This window comes from Thyridium curvatum (genome assembly GCF_004353045.1).
Source record: "Thyridium curvatum strain D216 chromosome Unknown NODE_53_length_294859_cov_82.703090, whole genome shotgun sequence".
NCBI lineage: Eukaryota > Fungi > Ascomycota > Sordariomycetes > Thyridiales > Thyridiaceae > Thyridium > Thyridium curvatum.
The window spans coordinates 105,365-123,802 of NW_022156808.1; the positions used below are offsets into that span (position 1 = coordinate 105,365).

The window sequence follows — 18,438 nt, forward strand, 5'->3', positions numbered from 1 at the left end:
TCTCTCATGAAATTAGAAAGGGAAAGAAAAGAAAAAGGGACGAGGAAAGAGAGCCATGAAAAGCGAGAGCAAAAAAAATCCATCGCGAGAGTGGTGTATATGACAGAACAAACGGTTCTGCTGTTGCTGTTATTGTTGGCTATTGTTGTAGCCGTCTCTTTTCTTTGGAGAAAATGCCCGCAGAAAATCCTCAAGAAATCATTCGATGAAAATTCGGCAGTTACGACGACATCGACATCGCTATTCTGCAGTAGTGGATCTGGTCACCGTCTTGCTGTGGGTAGCCTCGTCCTCCGAAGACGAAGAAGAGGAGGATGAATCTTCCGAGCGCGCAACGCTTCCGGCGCCAGGAGTCGTCGGGCCGGTATGCAGGAGCGCAGAGGACGACACACTATAGTCGTCCGAGCTGTCCTCACCGGCCTGGGGCTCAGCGATATGGGCTTGACGGAGAAGCCTGGTCGCACGCCTGGTCGCACTGCGGGCTTGGTTCGCCGCCTCCTCCGCCTTGGACTGCTTGTCCCACATGGAGCTGTACCGCCCGCCCAGGTCGAGCAGCTCCTGGTGGGTGCCCTTCTCGACGATGGCGCCGGCGTGAAGCACGATGATCTGGTCTGCCTGCGTGATGGTGGACAACCGATGCCTGTCCCCGTCGTGTTAGCAAGAGCGGATGAAAGTGTGAACGGGAAAACAAGCAGTGAAAAAACTCACGCAATGACGAGCAGGGTCCTGTCGGAGCCAATCTCTCTGTTCTTGATCAGCGACGCCTGCACCCGGTGCTCCGTCTCGCTGTCGAGGGCCGAGGTCGCCTCGTCGAGCATGATGATCCGCGGGTTCTTGAGGATGGTGCGCGCGATGGCGACGCGCTGCTTCTCGCCGCCGCTGAGCCGGATCCCGCGGTCGCCGACCTTGGTGTTGTAGCCCTCGGCAAAGGACATGATGCGGTCGTGGATGCTGGCGGCCTTGCAGGCGTCGTACACCATCTCGTCCGTGGCCTTCTGGTTCGCGTACCTGAGGTTGTACATGATGCTCTCGTTGAAGAGGATCGTGTCCTGTGGGACGACTCCTATGTAACGTCGCACGGAATCGATCGTGACATCCTTAACGTCTCGGCCGTCGATCTCAATGGCGCCTTGGTGACAGTTGTAGTAGCGGAACATGAGCCGGAAGACGGTGGACTTGCCGCCTCCCGACTCGCCGACGAAAGCGGTGGTCGTGCCGGGCTTGCACTCAAAGTCCAAGTCGTGCAACGCCGGCTTCTTCTTGTCATAGTAGAACCTGACCTTCTTCCAGCGGATATGCCCCCGGCAGGTCTCCAGGGCCGGGACACCAGGGCGGTCCACGACCGTCGGCTGGATCTTGAACAGCTCCAAGAGGCGCTCGCCAGAGATCATGGCCTGCTGCACTGTCCTGTAGAAGGTGCCGAAGTAGTTCAGGGGACCCTGGAGCTGGCCGAGGTACGAGATGAGGATCATGAAGTCGCCGACGGTACGGAAGCCCTTGGCCACCTGGTACGCCCCGAGCAACAGCATGCTCAGTATCCCGCACATGAACACGAGGTTCTGGCAGATGTTCATGAGCTGCATCCCCACGGTGACCTTCTTCTCGGCAACCTGGAAGTTGTGGATGGCGTCCCGGTACCGCTTGAACTCGTAGTCTTCGGCATTGAAGTACTTGACCGTCTCGTAGCTCGTGATCGAGTCGTTCTTGACGGCCTCCTCTTCGCGATCGGCATTGACCATGTCTCGTCGCTGGTCGGCCCTGGTCGAGGCCATACGGATAGTCATGTGCAGGTAATACCACGTGACGATACTAGCGATGGTGGCATACGAGATCCCAAACTTGCCGAGGAAGTAGAGAATGGCGACGATGAGATCAATGAGCATGGGGAAGACCTGGAAGGTCACCTGCTCGAGGAAGGAGTTGATGGAGGCACCCTTGTTGAGGGCAGAGAGCACTTCGCCAGTTCGCTTGCCGAGGTGGAACTCGAGCGACAGGGAATGGACATGCTCAAAGGCAGCAGTCGTCAAGGCCCTGTACGAGTACTGCGAGACGGGGATCCACAGCAGCGAGCGGAATGACCCCAACAAGCCCGACTGTCCCTGCAGTATCTTGAGGGCGATGAGAATACAGAGCTGTGCCCACGGCATCTGGCCCTCGTTCTCCGTCAAGGCATCCGCGACGACACCGATCTGGTTAGGAACCAGAAAGTTGACGATCCTCTGCAGGACCAGCAGGATAAAGCAGATCAGGACGATGAATCGCAGCTTCCTACTATCTCGGGGCCAGAGGTAGGGGAAGAAGAGAGAATAGCCCCGGACGTACTCCCACCAGGTCTTGTGAGGTAGTTTCTCGGGACGATAGAATGCCGTGGCCTGCTCTGGGTCCGCAGCACCACCGTTAGTACTGTTCAGGTCTGCTTGGCCGAGGCTGCGCCGATCATCGCGGCCCACACTTCCTCTGGCGGTGTAAGTCCTGCCATGGCCATTGCCGTTGCCATTTAGTAGAGGCGTCGTCTCGCTGGGGGTTGCGGATGTGCTCTCCTCGTCGACATGGAACTTCTCGCGCAGCTGATCGATGCTTCTCCTCAAGTAAAAGATGAAGTAGAGGACCATGACGACTGTTATGGTGAAGAGCCGGACGCTCGCAATGCCCACGCCGGCCAGATCCCAGGTATCTGGTCCCTTGACCTTGGTGTATTTACTTTCGCGCACATTGGTCAGGACGAAGTGCTCGCCCGTCACGCGGCAGATGTTGGACACGAAGATGGTAGTCTCCCCCACGAAGCCGAGCACCCAGAGGACAAGATAGACAATTGTGGGCGTCGTATGTCGGGATTCGAGGAGGTTGATCATGATGTAGAGGTAGAGGAAGGCACCCGCGACAATGTAGACCTGGACACAGTTAGAGGAGAAAGTCTTACAATGAGAGGCAGACCACTCGAAGGGAAGTTCATAAAGAGATAGTGTGAGAGGGGTGAGTGGTGGTGGTGGTGGTGGTGGTGGTGGTGTTGGTTCATGAGTTCACATACCGCATGTTCCTCGCCGCACCACCAGTTGTTCTCCCCGCTTGCTATGACATGCAAGCCAATTGTGACGCCGTCGGCAAGAAAAGTACAAGTCATGAATGCCATCAGGGACTGGAAAATCTGGGCCATGCAGGGCCGAGGGGTCGGCGTCGAGGTGGTGGTGGCCTCGTCGGCCTCTCTGCGATTCGAGGCCGCTCTCGATCGCTTCTTCCGCTTCTTGTTCATGGGCAGCGGCCTGCCACCGGGGCCGGTAGCGGTGGCGGGGACGGCCTCATCCTCGCTCTCCGAGGTGAAGATGCTGTAGAGGCCCGAGAGAGTGATGAAAACAAACAGCAGGACTGGGACATAGGCCAGCTCTGCGACGTGCTGGACGGCCTCGGCGGGCGTCCGCGCCGGAGACACCATCATATTGTGCTGGAGGTCGAGCAGTCAGCAAGAGGAAGCCGACAACACATGCTGTCTCGCGGCCCCAATGCAAGACGGTGTGTTTTGAGGGACGGCTGGTGACGAAACGTACGTGTCAGGAGAAGAGTGCCAGGCCTCGCTTCTCAAATCATTGCCAGGGCCGTGGCAATTGGGGAAACCAAGCTACAAACACGAGGTCAGTAGGCATTCCAGATTCCCAAGGGTCTCTCCGTCGGCTGTAGAGAATTCCCGATGGTGGGGCAGGTGACAGACTTATTAGTGGCAAAACCCACTCGCAAGCGGTCCTAGGCTGAGTCAAATGGGCCAAGTCTAACTGGAGGAGGCGCTGTTGAATGGGTGACCTCTGTCTTAAGGCGGAGGGTCCAGTCAGAAGTGAGAGGTGAAGACCAAGGGAAAGCGCGGGACAGTGAAAGTGATTGTGAGGTGAGACCGAGGGGGGTTAATGAATGAGCGTGAGTGAGTGACGATGATGATGATGTCTGTGATGTCTAGGTCGGTCTGGGTAGCAGGACACAGTCTGGGACAGTTTGTGAGTCCTCCACACTCGGGTGTGTGCTGCTGTCCTCCTCTTTTAAAAAAGAAAGAAGAATAAAGCAGGACGTGTAGGTTGGAGGGATTCACAGGAACAACACAGAAATGAGGAAGCTGGGGCGATCTGGTCTTGCTTGGAGTATTGTCATGGGAGCCGCAGCAGACTGCAAAGGAGGAGGAAGCCTCATGCCCATTCTCTATTGCTTTTCTTTTTTTCTCTCCCCTTCTCTCCAGTCCCTCCGTCTCCCTCGATGCGTCCACATTGAGTTATCACTCGCTGCTGTCTTCAAAGCATCTCCTGCTCAGGTCAATCGTTGTGACAGGCTGTTGGCTGTTCCGAATGGACCAACAGGAACTTTCCTCCTGCTCTTCTCTTATTCTACCTGACTAGTAGTACCAGCAAAAAAGAACAAGAGCGCATTGTCACCACCAAAGTACTGGAGTCACAAAGCAAGGTACCCTTTACTTACCTGGAAACGGGAACGGGTCCAGACCTGTGGTGTCCCTCTTTCTCTCCACGGAGCGGAGAAGTGATCGAATGAGGCGCCGCCAAAATGGACCAACTGGGGAAGTTCTAGGTCTGGTTAGCAGGCCAGGAGGAGGCAGGTAAACGAGATGGACGTGCGACCCTCCCTGCCTCTCTCCCCCTCAGGCCCCTCCACCTCCACCATCCTAGAGCAAGCCCAAGAGCCAGAGTGGGTTCCCGAGTCCAGGCGCGTGCGTCGCGCAGCGGGTCAGAGCGGACCAAGGACCAAGCAGAGAGCGGGCAGAGAGGGCGATGATGGGCTGCCAGATCTGGCACCTGTGCGCGCGCAGAGCCCTCTTGTCCCTCCCCCTCGTGTTGTCCCAGACGTATCCGGTACCTTGGCTACCCAAAGGCCTTGTCCTCGAGAGACAATGGGCGAGGGTAGGCGGCGTCGATGGCCGGCAAGCCTCACTGTCCTTTGTTTTGCACACACCTCCTCTGAGTTGGTCATGAATCAGAGACCTGGGCCAAAAAGCAAGCAGGCGAGTTGCCTAGTTGCCCTCCTGCCAACCGGTTGGCTTCGGCCAGGTACCTAGCCGGCAGTACAACGACCCGCAACAGGAAGCCGTGCCTTGGAAGCTGGAGCTACCCTGGCGGGCGGGACCTAGACCTGTGGTCCCGCGGCGTCCTACGTCTGTTAGCCAACCTAGTATGCTGCTCGTGCAGTCTAGCTCCTGACACTCGCGCGTTCCCAGCTCATGTCGTACGGTGGTTCGCCAAATAAGTTTGTGCAACTGGCCAAACGGCTTCTCGCCATCCTCACCGCCTTGTGACCCTGTCGCTCGGAGTGGTCGTGCAGGGGGTGACGAGGGCACAGAGGGGGGGCAGCTGCAGTAGAAGCATGCATCTGCAATGCTGCATCCACGTCCACATACTGTTTGGGTGCAATGACATGAGTCTGGTGCATGCGCCAAGGATCAAGGACAATCATTCCGTACATGGAAGACCAGGTACCGTGATAGGCCGACATTGACATGGTGGGACAAGGGAAGAAGAAAAAAAAAAGCCTGAGCCCGTCAATGAACCAGGAAGCGACTGGATAGATTGGAGATCCCGGGATGTCATCTCATACCTGATACTAAAAAGCTCAAGGCGGCCCGTTGCGGCGGTGGACGGATGCTCAACACCTGGGAGACTGGCTGGCCCAAGATCCGCCAGGGTCAGGAGGAACCTGCAACGTACCTCCGCAGGTATCCCTCGGGCCCTTCCGTCTTCCGTCGATGAAAATGGCCTGCATCTTGCATGCAATCAACCACTGATCACATTGATCACACAGCTTAGTCTCTCCAATTGTGTTCTCTTTGTATCATTGTGCCAGTCTTCTGTCTAGCCATGTCGCCATGGCAAGGTATCTGTGGCCCTGCTCTTGGGAAACTCATCAGCTTGCAGACTTGTACCCCCGGCTGGGATGGCCAATGGCCCAGAACCAATCTGCGTACCTTGGGGAATGAATGAAAAGCTCTGCGTCCCAGGTTACCGTCTCCATGAGCTCCCAAGATCCTTGATCGAGCCGTCTTTTCGAGCTGCCAAAAGGAACCAAAACCCCAGAACCTCGAGTGCCCTCCACGCCCTGTTCCTCCATCTCTGGGCGCCACCAGCAAGAAACAGCGAAACTTGGCTCCACCTCTGCTGAGATACTTTCTTGGGGCTGCTTGCTCCCTCCATTCTTGTTGGCCGGACTCATTCTTGCTTTTTCTGCTGGACACATGGCTCTTCGGGCTCAGAACGGTGTGCACGAGGTCGCGAGGATAGGTTGTCCTCGGCCTTGCTTACAGGATCTGCTGCACCCGCAGACGAAGAAGGGGACACATCCGGCTCGCTGCCGCCGGCTCTTTGCTTTTGCTCCCAAGCCCTGCATGTGGCATCGTTGTCAGTATAACGCGCACCCTCCTCTGCGTTCGGACCACGGACGGCCCAATACAAAGCCAAAACGCAATCGATCAACAAGGCCTTTGCGAGAGGGAGAAAAAAAAGTCACTCAGAATGTCCCATCTCGACCCGCATCCAGAACAAGAGACGAAGAGCGGTAAAGGTCGACAACAAACACAGACCGGTCAAGTAGTGGAGAAGTCGGACGTCGGCCCCCAGACTTGACAGATCAGTGCAACGGATGCTCTCCGTCGATCGCCTTGACCTTGACAACCGATAGCTGGGTAGCGTCTGGGTAAAAAGCATGCATCTGATGCGCTCGTCCCGCTGTTGGGCTTCCTTTTGGCGGTGTTCTATTCGACCGACGTGTCTTACAGGAGCCACGACAGCCCTGCAAGACTCCGCATATTCCCTGACCGCATAGGCTGACGCGACACTAATAATGGAGCTGCAACGTGCGAGAGTGATACCGTCCGGTCATAATGGTGCTTGTTATTTGATACCGCATTCCCAAATCTTGGGTATGGATGCAGCTCTTCTCCTACCGGCTTCCGCAAACAGCTCTTCCGGACAGTGACCTAGGCGTCCGTGTGTCTCGGCACTTCGCTACCCATCTTGGGTCTCGACCCGCCTCTCAGGAAGAGTCTCCGGGTCAAATCGAGTCCCCACTGGGGGCATCTGGAAAATCTAGGGAAGGGGTCTCATTCCCCGTCCTCGACAAAGTGAAGCGGTTCCAAGTGTTCTCTTCTCGTCATCATCCTTGTTGTCAGCCATACTCTCGTTGGCATTGGCGGCAAGGCGTACTTGACCCGTCTCCTTGTTCTTATGGGGCATTCGGTGCATCCAGTCTCCCTGACACCGCATATGCATTGCGATATGCAAAGTTGCCTCGTCCAAGACCTGGGGAACCACGGGGGAAGGCAGCCAGAGAAGCGAGTGCTCTCCATGTCCGCCCCAAGGCTGGCTGTGCGAACCAACTTGGATGCCCAACAAGAGTCTGCTGGGGGGGCCACGACACAAGTGCAAATCTGAGATAATATTTATTGCAAACGCCGGCGCATGCAAACAAGAGTGAAGCAAAATGCAGCAAAAGCTTGTTCGCGTGCTCTTGAGTCCCACTTGGGTCGCCAGAAGCATCATGAGACCTTCGGATCTTTGATCAACGTGTTGTGCTGCGCGTCAAAAATGATGGCAGAAGGCCAACATCGGGTATGCTCGAGCGAGTACTTACCGTTCCCGTGCCATCTCCAGCTCCTGCTGTCGGAAGTGCTACGGCTCCGGTAAGTATGCTACCAGCCCGAGGGAGGGTACTCCAAGCTGACTCACCTCCGCTCGCTGGGCCCTCAACTGGGCACAGAGCCGAAGAGTCTTGATTTCGATCGGAGTAAGCGGTCGGTCCTTGGGTAGCGCAACGCCGGGCGCTCGCACAAGCGGATAGGGTATCTGGTCGTTGGGCTTGCCTGGGCCGGGTGTGATTGAAGTCGATCTACCCTGCCCCGAGGCCGTCCTCCCAGCGTTCTCGATGTCTTCATTGTCTGCAGCAGCGGTGCTCTTGGGCTGCAAGTGGAGTGCGGCAAAGTCTCGGACGGCGGTGTCATTGTTAGTCAACTCTGCTTTTGTTAGCCATATCCGTTTGCATCGGGTTCGACCAAGACGCATTTACTCTGTTCAAGGAGCTCCTTCTCGGCCTGCAGCGGCACATTCAGCTTTGCACGTCCCTAGAGGTGTCTTCATTCGACTCTTGGGTGTCCAAACTATGGATCGACTGACCTGCTTTGCATCGAGCGTGTGGGGGGTGGTGGGATGGGCTCCGGGGCCGCCGTTCTTCGGTGATTTGTCCATGATGAGCTCAACAGGCTGGCTCTTGCTGGGTGCAATTCAGCAGTCCCCGACGACCATGAGGACTCGTCTGTGCCGTTGCGGTTGAGCTTTTCGTAGGGGAGATGAAGAATAACGCTATGTGGAAAGGGGTATGGGCTTGATGGAAGGAAATTCTTCCAATCTGGAAACACCAAATCCCGATGACCTCCAAGTTGAATGGAACACGAATGCAGGCAGGAGAGGTCGCCAAAGGCAGCTGCCAAAAGACCCGGCATCATACTGCTAAATCTAGTCTGCCTCCCCTTTTTGTCCCAGAGGAAGGGAAGTACCGCTAGGCTTCCTCCTTGCAGAGCAGACACCCCCGTCAGTGCTTCCTTAATGGGCGACAATACCTGACTTGAATAGGGGAGGTGTCCACGAGGGGCAGTGTTTCCGGCAGGCACGGGGCCGGGTCTCCGGGGGTCTTCTCCGGAGGACGGCCTGTGCTTTTGATCTTGAAGCTTGCCACCAACCACTTAGCCAGGTATTGCCTCTGCACAAATTCCAATTGGGGAGGATTCCATGTAGGCTTGTAGCTCTGCAAATTTTGCAGCATCCAACACAATTTGTGTGTTTCCAGACAGGTGTGTCGCTGGTTGAGGCGAAGTGAAAGGATTGAAGCTTCCGGTCTCACTACCCCTGACCAGAGAGTACACACACTATGAGACCATTGATTGTCTGGACAAGCCCGGACCTAGCAGACCTAGCAGACCTAGATAATTCAATCACCAATGGTTGTTCTTTGTTTGCTGCTTTTGATCTGCCTCAATGTTCCTAGAAGTACAACAGACAGCAAAGGGGTTGTGTAGAAAATGGCCAACTTTCCAACAGGAAGCATTGCACAGCGAAGCGAATCCCATTATGCAAACCTAATCACCTTAGTAGAAGAAGACCGTCAATAGGGTGCCTCGAGGAAATTGACAAGTGGAAGGCATCTTCGCGTGAGACAACATATCTGTTACTCAATTTCATCGCCGACTCCTACTTTAACATGTATTTCGTAGCAGGAGAGGCATTCTCTATCATAGGATCACCTTCGATGTTTTCTCACCATATTAATTTACAACATACGTTGGCCTATTTCACAAGACCTCTCTCCCGTGGTTCGCGCCCTAGGAATCTTCAGTCCCGGTCCGGCATGAAGGCAGATGCGGTTGTGGCAAACACCAGAGCTTTTGAAGCCTCAATTGCCAAATCCAGCCTCTTGCAGATGCACCATGGGCTACCCCTTACTTAGCTGCAGGAGCAGGCGGCAGATGCAGTTTGACAAGCTGCCGCGTCCTAGCCAATGCGGAATGTGCAGATATGCAAGTCTCGCGGGCTGATCTGCCCTCGCCAAGTCTCTCTCTGGCCACCATTCGTGGCAAGGGATCGATCGTACGCCGGGCGATGATCGAATCTGGCGTTACCTGGTGCATCTCCCTGCCGCAGATGCTGGTGGTCACCAGTCTATTAGCTTGTTACAGCAGATCTGGGAGAGTCCGCGAGGGTCTCCTTTTCGGCGAGGGAAATTCAGGGGAAGGTCTCCGACAATATCAGCCCGGGCTGTACGAGTATCTGCCGCAAGTCAAGTTCATGTTGTCACTTGATCGGCATTGGCTTTGGCAAGTCCTTTTCTAGGCCAGTTTCATGGCCCTATTGTACCGAGTCCAAACAACTGGAGGTTCACTGGTGAAGGGTTCACCCAACACTTGCTTAAACACCGACCTCACGAAGAAGATACGTATGCAACATCCAGCTCGGGAATTGGGTGTTTCGCAACCCAACGACAATTGATATCAAACCATTAGTTTCCATTCAACCTACAGCCTCATGCCAGCACTGATTATAGCCCAGGAGTAGCTGAGACTGGGCCTGGGCTAGACTACCAGTGCCGTTGGTTTTTCTCGGCAATGCTTTATACAGGGGCGTAATACATGCAGGATTAACATGAACTGCTAAACACATCGAAGTGTTCTTGTCGGTCTACATCACACAGGCTCTGAATGTGAGGGCCTAGGATATTCCCTGGGTATGGATTTCACCAAGAATCTTCCCAATCAGAGATAAAAGCTTGTATCAGAGAAGCAACATTGGAGTTGGAGGGTCAGCATCGACTACCTTTACCCCTTTATACAAAATAATCCAAGAGGTTTGCTTTGATGCTTCGGTCGACCTGTCTTCCCTGATAGCTCGTACTCGATTTCCGAGGTTTCATCTCAGTCCGGATCCGCAACCTCTTGACCCAGATGGCCGATCAAGACGTCGAGTTTGAAGAATCTGGCCTGGGTACAACATGAGTGGGAAGTCAAACCAGACCAGCTGACCAATCACCAAGCGACCAAAGAAGGAAGGCACTGGTGTCTCAGGCAAGTGCCCACGGAGTCGACTTGTTGAACGTCATTGTGGCAGCTGCGAGGTGCGTTGGGGGCTCGTGAGTCAGTGACCACCTGGCGCGATTGCTCGTTTTACTTTCGGAAGGAAAGACTAGCAAGAGAACAGACTTCAACCGTGGCATCTACATCCGAGAAAGCTGGGGAGGAGACAGGCAGGTCCTTTAGAGACCTCACTGCTCGAACAAGTGATATATACAGTGACATTCTATAAATATTGATGAATCAGGACGTTTCGCATCGGGCTTTGGGTAGCCATGGTCCCTTTTGTCAGAAGGACTGGACGGTTTGTAACCGACCTTCGTCGAGGAAACGCCCATTGATCCCACCAGGTACGCAAATCTCCATGGATGTGAACTTGTAACACGGAGAGGGAGCAACCAACACCACTAACCCCAGATCAGCTTAAATTGGTGGCCATTGACACCCCTGGTGCACGCTGGTGGCCCCGGAACAGCCAATTGCAGCCGTGACCGCATTCAGCCTTCTTCTCGCGGTGGGGCCGAAATTGTTTCCCGCATTCAGCCTCGTACAATTGAACGTGGAATTGGAATGAACCCAACTCGGCTGCTTTGAGCGACAGTCTGTTATCACAGCAGCTCTCCATTTCCACTTCTGATGACCCCTAGCTCACGTCGAGGCGCCTGGTCACCTACGTATTTGATCTAGCTACTACCCGCCGAGCGAACCAAAGTCTGCGCGACCCAGGACCGCCAAAGGTCAGCGATCGGCGCCGTGCGCCGCAAACAGCCATCCGTTAGCCGCCTGCTTGCCCCCCCGAGCATCGAGTTGCTTTGCGACAGCCAAGTTACGACAGCTCACACCCGGATCGACCCCACCAGAGTACCGTCATTACAGAGATACCCCGATCCTGTCCTCGAACACCGCTACGGCCTTTTCCCTTCTCGGGCCTTTGCCAATTCGTCTACATTACCAGACAGACCTGGTCATGCCATCAGCAATGTCCAACTCAAACGCACCCTCCACGCCAGTCAAAGTGCCGTCTTCGGCAGCGAGCTACACGCCGGCCACGCTCGACCCAGATCTACGATCGCAAATAAATACCGTCTTGATACGAGATGGCCATGTGACCAAGTAAGCAGGCCTTCGCTGCTCACCGCACCTATATTCCACATCGCAGAGCTCTTTCCCTGGTCTTGCTCCTCCTCTTCCCTTGACCGTACCATGCGCCGCTACGGGGAAGCAACACATCACCACCCAGCTCTCAGCTCCGAACCCACAAGAAGAAAACCTCCCCCAACAAGACTAAACTAACCGTCTTCCTCCCAAAAAACCAGGATCCAAGAGCACCTGCTCCACACCCTCCACGCCCACCCTTCCAACTGGCCCACCGCCGTCCAGAACCACGCCCTGTCCCTCCTGCGCTCCGGCGAGTGCTCCAACTTCCCCGCCCTTCTCAAGCGCGTTATGGACGACATACGGCAGGACACCGTGACGGGCGGCGGTAGCAGCAAGGCGGCGGCGGCGACCAACGGCACATCCGAGGTCAATGGCAAGAAGACGAATGGCGAGGCGGCGGCGGCGGGCAGCGCTGGCAGCGCGCAAAGTCTTGCTGTACCGCAGAGCGTGATCGACGAAGCGCTCAAGGTTACGAGAGAGAGTTTGGAAACTGTGTGCGAGATCGAGGACGGTGGGACAGCCTGAGCGATCGGGCGAGAGCGTGGTTGTGCCGATGAGGTTGGTGGTGATTACTGTGTGTTGGATCGGACGCAGTCCTCGTCGGAGAAAGAATGTCAAAGATCTCTCTCTCCACGGCGATGGGTCATTACTCGGTAACCCTGCAGCTGGAGAACTGAACGAAGAGGCGAGTATTCTCTGCTGCTGACGTTTGCTCTCAGCAAGTCTCGCCTCGGGCCAGCCAGGGAGGAGACGGAAGGTGTTGCCCAATGGGCTGCAGTGCAAATATGGCTTAAACTGCCTGGGAAAATCAAAGTTATGAGGAGTACGGCGTTTTTGATGTTCTAGACATAGCTCCGGATAGGCAATGTTACCTACAAACTATGCTTAAACTTGGATCTTGCCACAGGCAGTCCGTAGGTACCAATGCCGGTTCTAGTGCTGTCGAGTTACCACGGTCCACATCTCACATCATCATGAACTACATGCATGGTTGACATTTGTAAATGAAAGCATCGGTTAGCCACTTCTATCTCGACTGCATAATGTACCATCCTGCGCTCTTCTACGGCATCCAGATGAAGCCATTTCAGTAAGCCCTTGTCGATCAAAAGGTCCTCCATGATCATAGTCGAGGGTTAAAAAAAGTTTCAGTGATCTACCAACTCCGCCCACCCAATCCATGCAATGGTAAGACCAGGAGTGTTCCAGGGCAAGGCATCCTCTTAGAACCAGCGACACCTCAGAACAAGGGTCCACTAGAATCTTCGAGGAGCAGCCGCCAAATGCTGCAGGGATCGGGTTGTGTAAAGACTAGAATACAATGTGCATGAACGCAGCTTAATCGTAGAGACCGTCGTCATTTCCAGCATCGCCAAAGGACTGGCCACCGTTGTCGGCGGCAGCAGCAGAGTCGACGCCACCCTCGGGGAACTTGAAGTAAGCGCCGGGACCAGCATTCTTCATCTGCTGGGCGAAGGCCTCGTAACGACGGATCTCGACGTCCGTGACAGAGCGACGGGCCATCTGCATGGCCTCTTCGAAGTGTCGCCTAGTCAGCTCCGGGACGGGATCCTCAGCATCATCCTCCATGTCGATATCCTCGCCAGCAGCCTCGCGGGCCTTGGTACGCTCAATATCAGCGTTGATAGCCTCCTTGATGGCAATCTTGACAGCACGCTGGGTGATGAAACCAAGATCGGCACCGGAGAAGCCGTGAGTCTTGGAAGCGATGTAGTTCAGGTCGATATCGCCAGAGACAGGGGTCTTGCGCAGCTGGGCCTTGAGGATACCAAGACGGCCCTCCTCGTCGGGAAGAGGAACATAGATAAGAGAGTCCAGACGACCCGGACGGCACAGAGCGGGATCAAGCTGCTCCGGACGGTTGGTGGCACCGATAACGAAGACATTCTTCTTCGAAGTCATACCATCCATTTCTGAACGACAGTTAGTAAAAGATTCCAATAATGGAGAAGTGAAGCACAAAACTTACCGGTCAGAAGCTGGTTAACAACACGGTCGGACGCGCCACCGGCATCACCAACCGAGCCGCCACGGGCCTTGGCGATGGAGTCCAACTCGTCCAAGAAGACAATGCAGGGCGCGGCAGCCCTAGCCTTGTCGAAGATGTCACGGATGTTGCTCTCGGACTCACCAAACCACATGCTGAGGAGCTCAGGACCCTTGACGGAGATGAAGTTGGCAGAGCACTCGTTGGCGACGGCCTTGGCCAACATAGTCTTACCCGTACCGGGGGGTCCATAAAAGAGCACACCTCGGGAAGGCGACATACCGAACTTGAGGAACTTCTCGGGGTGGTCGACAGGGTACTGGACCTGCTCCTTGAGCTCCTGCTTGACGCCCTCGAGACCACCAATGTCCTCCCAGCGAACATTGGGCACCTCGACAACGGCGACCTCGCGCAGAGCCGAGGGATTGGAGACACCGAGGGCAAAGCGGAAGTTCTCCATGGTAACACCAAGAGAGTCGAGGACCTCAGCATCGATCGTGTCCTCGTCAAGGTCGATAAGATCCATCTTCTCGCGAATCTGCTGCATAGCAGCCTCGGAACAGAGGGCAGCGATATCGGAACCGACATAACCATGGGTTTCGGCAGCAATCTGCTCCAGGTCGACGTCATCACCAAGCTTCATGTTCTTGGTGTGGATCTGCAGAATCTCGAGACGGCCGGTCGGGTCAGGAACGCCAATGTCGACCTCACGGTCGAAGCGGCCGAAACGACGCAGAGCCGGATCGATAGAGTTGGGTCGGTTGGTGGCGGCCATGACCACAACGTTGGAACGAGCCTTCATACCGTCCATGAGCGTCAGAAGCTGAGAGACAACACGACGCTCGACCTCGCCGTTGGTCTTCTCACGCTTGGGAGCAATCGAGTCGATCTCATCAATGAAGATGATGGCTGGCGAGTTCTTCTCGGCCTCCTCGAAGGCTTTCCTCAGGTTGGACTCGGATTCACCGGCCATCTTGGACATGATTTCGGGGCCGTTGATGAGGAAAAAGAAGGCGCCAGTCTCGTTCGCCACAGCACGCGCCATCAAAGTCTTACCGGTACCCGGAGGTCCGTACAGCAAGACACCACGAGGCGGCTTGATACCGATGGACTTGAAAAGCTGGGGATGGCGCAGAGGCAGCTCAACCATCTCGCGAATCTGAGCCATCTGCTTACGGCAACCACCAATATCATCGTAGCCGACCTCGTTAAGATTGTTCTCCTCCTCGTCACGCTCGATCGGGTCACCTTCGCAGTGGATGACGGTATCTTGAGCGACGATGCCAAACTCGGGCGGGTCGACCTCGACAACCTTGAATTCGACTTGACGCATACCGCCACGTACAATAAACAGATCGCCCTGGCGAACTGGTCGGTATGCCTCGCGGAAGTACGGGGCGAGGAAAACGTCGAACAGGGAGCCGGTCAGACCCTCGACAGTGTCGGCGATGGGGAGAACAGCAATGCGCTTGGCCTGTAGTTTTGTTTCATCAGTATCTGGCGCCTAGATAGATCCTGTATTCTACACAGGCGGTCTTACATATTTGATGTCAGGGCAGGGATGGATGGTGACCATGTCACCGTGCTTGACCCTCAGGTTGTGTCGAACGACACGGTTCAGCCGAGCGCTGCCGTCGTCGAGATCATCATCCGACAGCACAACAAGTACGGTATCCTTCCTCTTCTTGCCGCGAACCAGAACTGTGTCGCCTCGGAAGAGCTGGAGGTTGTCCATCGTGGTGGTGGAAAGGACAATAGTTGAGTTGTCATCGTTGACAGCGTCGGTAACCCTACCCCCCCATATTAGCTGAAGATCTCATCACTGATTCATCCAGATTTCAACGTACATCAGCTGGTTGGGCTTCTTCTTCTTCTTGAGGATTGCGGTTGCGACATCGTCCTCCTGTGATGATCTGAGTTAGCAAAAAGGTCATGAGGCAAGGCCGTGCAGGGGCGGCTTGGACCAACATTCTTGTGCTCGGCACCCGAAGCATCGCTGCAAAATCGCGTGTTAGCTTTCGATCTCGAAATTCATTCAGATCCTCGGTTGACGTACGTCAGATTGACCTTGTGGTGCTTCTTGTGCTCGGAGTGATCAGGCTCGGCAGACATTTTGTCGGCGTGATCGTGAGAGCAGTGTATTGGATTTGTTGGCCGGGAACCAGGATGTCCAAGCGGGATCGTGCTAAGACCTGGGAGGACGGAAATGATATCAGGGAAAACTGATGAGAAACGCAAAAGTCGTGACCAACGGAAGAGTTCTCCTACCGTGGGCACGAAGGGATGGGGAGGAAGGGGAGGAGAGTGAAAGGATGAGAGGAAGGTCAGGAAGGGTTGATGGAGATAGGATGAGCTGTGGTCTTGTTGGGTAGACGCATAGATGTCACAGCTCAGAATAATAGGCGTCCAGTAGATGACGAGGATGATGCGGCAAAAATGCCCCACCTACCTGCTCCTTGCTCCTCCAGTGAGAGCCAGCCAGTCCCTTCCAGGAGGTGGCCCAAGCTCCTACCAGGTGGCCACTTCCGGGCATTTCAGGCACAAACTGGCCTCCCTGGAAGAAGGTTCTAACACCTTCCACGGCTGCTGACAGACCTGACAGCCGGTTTGTCTGGCAGCCTGCAGCTGTCAAGCTTAGTCATGTCAAAGCTGTGGTTCTGGAGCACAATCACGTCTGCACAAATCATATCAATAAATCGAACTTGAATAGGCGTTCTCCTGCATTTCCTCGCGCGGTGGATGAAGTGCATTCCGAATCGAGAGCCGCGATGAACCAAGACTACTCTCGCGAAAAGCCCTCCTTGTTCTTTCTTGCATCTCGGTCACACCCATCCTCGCTGGGAGCAAAGTAGCCGAGGAGGCGATGGCTCTGCGACGACCCTCCCCAGCGGTGCCAGCCTCGAAGAAAGAAAGGAACAATACCTGACAACGAAGCGACGTCCACTAAGGGAGACACAACCTCTTGGGGGAGGTCGAGCATCCTGGGTGGACGCCACGGAAGTGCTGGCATCCACCAGCTTTGTTCGAGCAGCCTTCGTGGCCTTCGTGCTCTACTGTTTTACGCTCAAACTCATCAATGTGTGTCTAGTAATGGAACGCAGCCTCTGTCACTCCAATTCGAATCCTGTCTTCCTGGCCGCAATAATGCAGACTGCCAAGTGGCGCCTGGCGTCGCCTAACACAGCCGCCGTGCGTTTGTTGTCCAAGATCGCCAAAATCCTATTGATCGCCCAAGACATCAGGCGCTAGCCCGCGCGGTTGACGACAGAGGCAAGAGACAGGCATGGGTCGGCGCGTATTTTTCCTGCCTTGCTGCATCTGTCTGGAGTTAGGTATGTCATCTTTAAGCGGCCGTAGAGTTGAGGTACCTACTCCGTACTCTCAAAGCGTCTCACGCCACCTTACCGGATCGGACCCGAGCAGGTAAGTGGGTGAGATTCCAGATGCAATGAACTAGATTTGTTGGCCCATCCCGGTAGAGTCGCATGCTGTCCCGTATTCTGTCCAACCAGAAAGGGGTTTCCCCCCACGACTTGCTTGGCCCAGAATATCACGACGACATAGATAGTAATTCGGCTGCCTGGCGAGCCGTCATCCAACTTTTGATTAACATCATGGAAGGATCCAGGGCAGACGGCCCTTGCATGTGTTTTGTGTTAGTGTCTGCCGTCAGCAGCCTTTCCTTCACTTTTTAAGATACTTGTAGCTTGGAATACTAGGAACGGGGTTCGATGAAGTCACAGGTGCAGATCCATGAGGAGGTTGTTCTTGTACCAAGCACCAAAGACAGGAAACACTTGTTGCCTCTCCTGGGTAAACAGATCCTCGTAAGCTACCCTGCATCCACTGCCCCTCTCAGTGATGGATCAGAGGAGGAGTTTATGGACCTTTCCTGTGTCGGAACCGCCAAGGCGAATCACCTTCTCTGAAGTCTGTCTTCGGAGGACGGAGCATCTTACATTTGTAAGCATGTCGAGTCTAAACGAGTCAACCTTTAAGTCCTCTGCTCCGTTCTACTCATGAATGGCCCCTGGATTACCTGACTATCCATCCCCGCTTCCCCAGGATGGGGGGTGTTCTGCACGGCCAACTCCTCCGCTCGAGATGAAACAGCGTCTCGTTGAGGACGTTCTCCAACCAGGCGCTGGTTCCATGGGGGTGCAGAGCGTTCTGTGGGAGCATTAACCGCGCTGCCTAATGCGCTACGGCCAGCTTGCCGGTACTTATGCTTGCAGAGCAGAGTGGCGCAGCCAGGGAAGCAGGATTCAGGGATCACCAAAGCGCCGATGCAATGGGAGACCAAACGAGACGGGTGGTTATCTCGACAGGCCGCCGGATCCACAATATTAGGTGTGGTCGCCTGTAGGGCTGTGCTGTGCCTTTAGTGCGCTTACAGCCAATTCCCGGGGAGCAAGCTTGGGATACAGTGGATGCTACCCATCATCCCCAGTTGCCCATCCATCGTGCTTCTGATGTTCTGCCACCAGACTGAACCGACCTCTGCTACGCTTCTTCGGCGCAACTGGCATCGGAAGGGGGAGCACCGTCGAGCGGCCGAAGGCGTTGTCGTGCAAGCATAACAAGTCACGGGAATAAGCAACGATAGGAAACGGGGGGCTGACGGGGAGGATATGCCAAATGAAGCTTGCTCATTAGCGTGAGCCTGGCTGCAGAAGTAGGA

General features: G+C 55.1%; 4 protein-coding genes across 4 annotated transcripts; all 4 read right to left on the reverse strand.

Moving 5' to 3' along the window:
- Positions 1-240: 240 nt before the first annotated feature.
- On the reverse strand, positions 241-3,433 carry E0L32_008213 (uncharacterized protein; the record flags this gene model as incomplete). Its single annotated transcript, XM_031143043.1, has 3 exons — positions 241-640; positions 709-2,891; positions 3,029-3,433. 3 exons carry the CDS (start codon positions 3,431-3,433, stop codon positions 241-243), a joined length of 2,988 nt encoding a protein of 995 aa, XP_030992535.1.
- Positions 3,434-7,064: 3,631 nt separating this feature from the next.
- On the reverse strand, positions 7,065-8,219 carry E0L32_008214 (uncharacterized protein; the record flags this gene model as incomplete). Its single annotated transcript, XM_031143044.1, has 5 exons — positions 7,065-7,341; positions 7,609-7,646; positions 7,704-7,987; positions 8,041-8,095; positions 8,148-8,219. 5 exons carry the CDS (start codon positions 8,217-8,219, stop codon positions 7,065-7,067), a joined length of 726 nt encoding a protein of 241 aa, XP_030992536.1.
- Positions 8,220-11,875: 3,656 nt separating this feature from the next.
- On the reverse strand, positions 11,876-12,738 carry E0L32_008215 (uncharacterized protein; the record flags this gene model as incomplete). Its single annotated transcript, XM_031143045.1, has 2 exons — positions 11,876-12,548; positions 12,701-12,738. 2 exons carry the CDS (start codon positions 12,736-12,738, stop codon positions 11,876-11,878), a joined length of 711 nt encoding a protein of 236 aa, XP_030992537.1.
- A 349-nt stretch (positions 12,739-13,087) lies between these two features.
- On the reverse strand, positions 13,088-15,869 carry E0L32_008216 (uncharacterized protein; the record flags this gene model as incomplete). Its single annotated transcript, XM_031143046.1, has 6 exons — positions 13,088-13,683; positions 13,740-15,231; positions 15,298-15,547; positions 15,605-15,660; positions 15,726-15,753; positions 15,814-15,869. The coding sequence occupies 6 exons, from the start codon at positions 15,867-15,869 to the stop codon at positions 13,088-13,090; spliced, it is 2,478 nt and encodes an 825-aa protein (XP_030992538.1).
- Between the last annotated feature and the right edge of the window lie 2,569 nt (positions 15,870-18,438).